At 42.0% G+C, this 2,500-nt stretch overlaps 1 protein-coding gene across 1 annotated transcript in view; it reads right to left on the bottom strand.

Moving 5' to 3' along the window:
- gpm6ab (glycoprotein M6Ab) overlaps window positions 1-2,500 on the bottom strand; it is a gene marked incomplete at its 5' end in the record, with an annotated part of 12,814 nt that overhangs the window by 8,378 nt on the left and 1,936 nt on the right. Inside the window, 1 exon segment of the mRNA XM_084188468.1 lies at window positions 1,312-1,504. Within this exon segment, the coding sequence (XP_084044594.1) occupies window positions 1,312-1,504 (193 nt within the window).

The raw sequence follows: 2,500 nt of genomic DNA, 5'->3' as shown, positions 1-2,500 counted from the left end.
CCAGACAGCCATTTTGAATATATTTTTTAGATGTGAATTATAGCTTAAGAATTCACTATTGCGCGTATTGAGACTCTTCATAGCTTCAACAGTGCAGTACTATACTGTTGTGTATTAAGATAAGGGAGGGGAGAGCAAGGATAGTTTAACTTCATCCTGTTTGAATGATTCATCTTGTTGGGGATATTTATAGTTGGTGAGTAATAATGTAGGTGTAAGGGAGATTTGACAACGTAGGACCTCAATATACACTTACGAGACAGCTGTGCACCACTAATGGTTAATCACTTTAGAAGAAAACCATTTATAAAATGTCCTGTTAAGTAACTGTGACTTTCTTCCAGTAGCAATCACGAGGTACTACTTGTGGGGGGCATGTAGATTTTACTAACTAGGGCGACCAAGGATATGGTGTCTCAATAAGGTGTTAACTATGTGCTCTAGTCATAGCAGACGCGAGATCGGAACCGTTCCCTTTACAGAGACTGAACCTTTCAAAATAGGGCACTTTCTTGTGAGGACACACAGACTGACGTTTCAACCACACTAATAACACAGACTGACGTTTCAATCACACTAATAACACTGACTGACGTTTCAACCACACTAATAACACAGACTGATGTTTCAACCACACTAATAACACAGACTGACGTTTCAACCACACTAATAACACAGACTGACGTTTCAACCACACTAATAACACAGACTGATGTTTCAACCACACTAATAACACAGACTGATGTTTCAACCACACTAATAACACAGACTGATGTTTCAACCACACTAATAACACATAACTGATGTTTCAACCACACTAATAACACAGACTGATGTTTCAACCACACTAATAACACAGACTGATGTTTCAACCACACTAATAACACAGACTGATGTTTCAACCACACTAATAACACAGACTGATGTTTCAACCACACTAATAACACAGACTGATGTTTCAACCACACTAATAACACAGACTGATGTTTCAACCACACTAATAATACAGACTGATGTTTCAACCACACTGATAACACAGACTGATGTTTCAACCACACTAATAACACAGACTGATGTTTCAACCACACTAATAACACAGACTGATGTTTCAACCACACTAATAAGGGTAGTTGCTCCAAGGGTCGAGTCAGACAAGAAGTAGGAATAGTGATAATTCCAAGGCAACTTCTTCTCATTGAGTTTCAACACATCTCCAGGCTGCATGTAGGTGTTCTAACTAGACCATGAGTCATTTTGAAAAGGGCAAAAAACATTGTGACACCCCTCCCACACAAACACACCCACACTCACATGGTTAAGACATCCAGGGTTTCCATGGGTGCTCGGACTACCTCAAAGTAGTTCTGCAGGATGGTGACGGTGCCAGAGAGGGCCTCGTGCCCGCAGCCACAGAACAGCGCCACCCCAGCGTACAGAAGGATGGTAGCAAAGAGCGAGGCATACGGGAGGACGCCCAGGCATTTGACACAGCACTCAAAGCACCCTGGACAGAGGGAGAGCGAGAGAGAAGAGGATAACGTTTAGACTAAAGATGGTGGTAGAATAGCTTAGACATTCACAGGTGCACTAGTCATGAAATACTGTACATGTAACACTCTATTCATGGCTTGACAGGAATTGAAATACATTTGACACCAAAACCAAAGAAAAGAAAAGCACTCTAACAGTGAAGGAATCTTTGATTCAGAACAGAAGATCATTAAATCAGCATTTATATTCCCGCCACATTTCATTCAACCTTTTATTTTATGACATCTATTTTACTACACCAAATCCCACCGCATCTAATTTAAAACGCACAGGGATCAAATCATATCCCATCTATCATCCGATAACAACAAACGCTCTAACCACATTTCTCCAGTTGACCCAGGGCAGGAAGTTAACTGTCACTCCAGCCAATCATAATCGCTCCTCGGATAGATTTATGGGTTTAATACACAGAGCGCAAACAGTATTGATCCGTAGATTGCGGATTGCGGCCCTGCAAATGGAATCACTCCTTTCACCCGGGCTAGAGCAGCAGCTGGATTTATGACTGGTCGTAAACAAGGTGAGTCAGTGAGTGAGTTAGAGTGAGAGAGAGCGCTACAAAACAGAACAATGATAGCTAGAAGGAGAAGACACAGAAGGAGAGGGATGGAAGGAGAGATGCCATGTAATGGATAATACTGTGTCTGTGTGTGTCTGTGTGTGTGTGTGTGTGGGGGGGGGGGTATGTTTTATTATCTCAGACTACAGGACAGGAAGTATCTATCTGACTGTGATATTGAACTTAGCCTGGTCCCAGATCCATTCGGGCTCTCGCCAATGCCAACAACATTGCTGTTTGGCATGACAATGAATGAAAAGGAGTTGGCATGATATTTCCAACAGACTCTCAGGCTAGGTTTTCCTTGTTGTATTATTCCTGTGCAGTTGGTGACTACAGCACAAATCCCAGTTCTGTTCTTCGTCCTCTACTGTACATTAGTGCCTC

Source organism: Coregonus lavaretus (genome assembly GCF_964263955.1).
Source record: "Coregonus lavaretus genome assembly, contig: SUPER_35_unloc_1, whole genome shotgun sequence".
Classification (NCBI taxonomy): Eukaryota; Metazoa; Chordata; class Actinopteri; order Salmoniformes; family Salmonidae; genus Coregonus; species Coregonus lavaretus.
The sequence above is the reverse complement of the archived record's forward strand: the minus strand, read 5'-3'. Positions and strand labels throughout refer to the sequence as shown.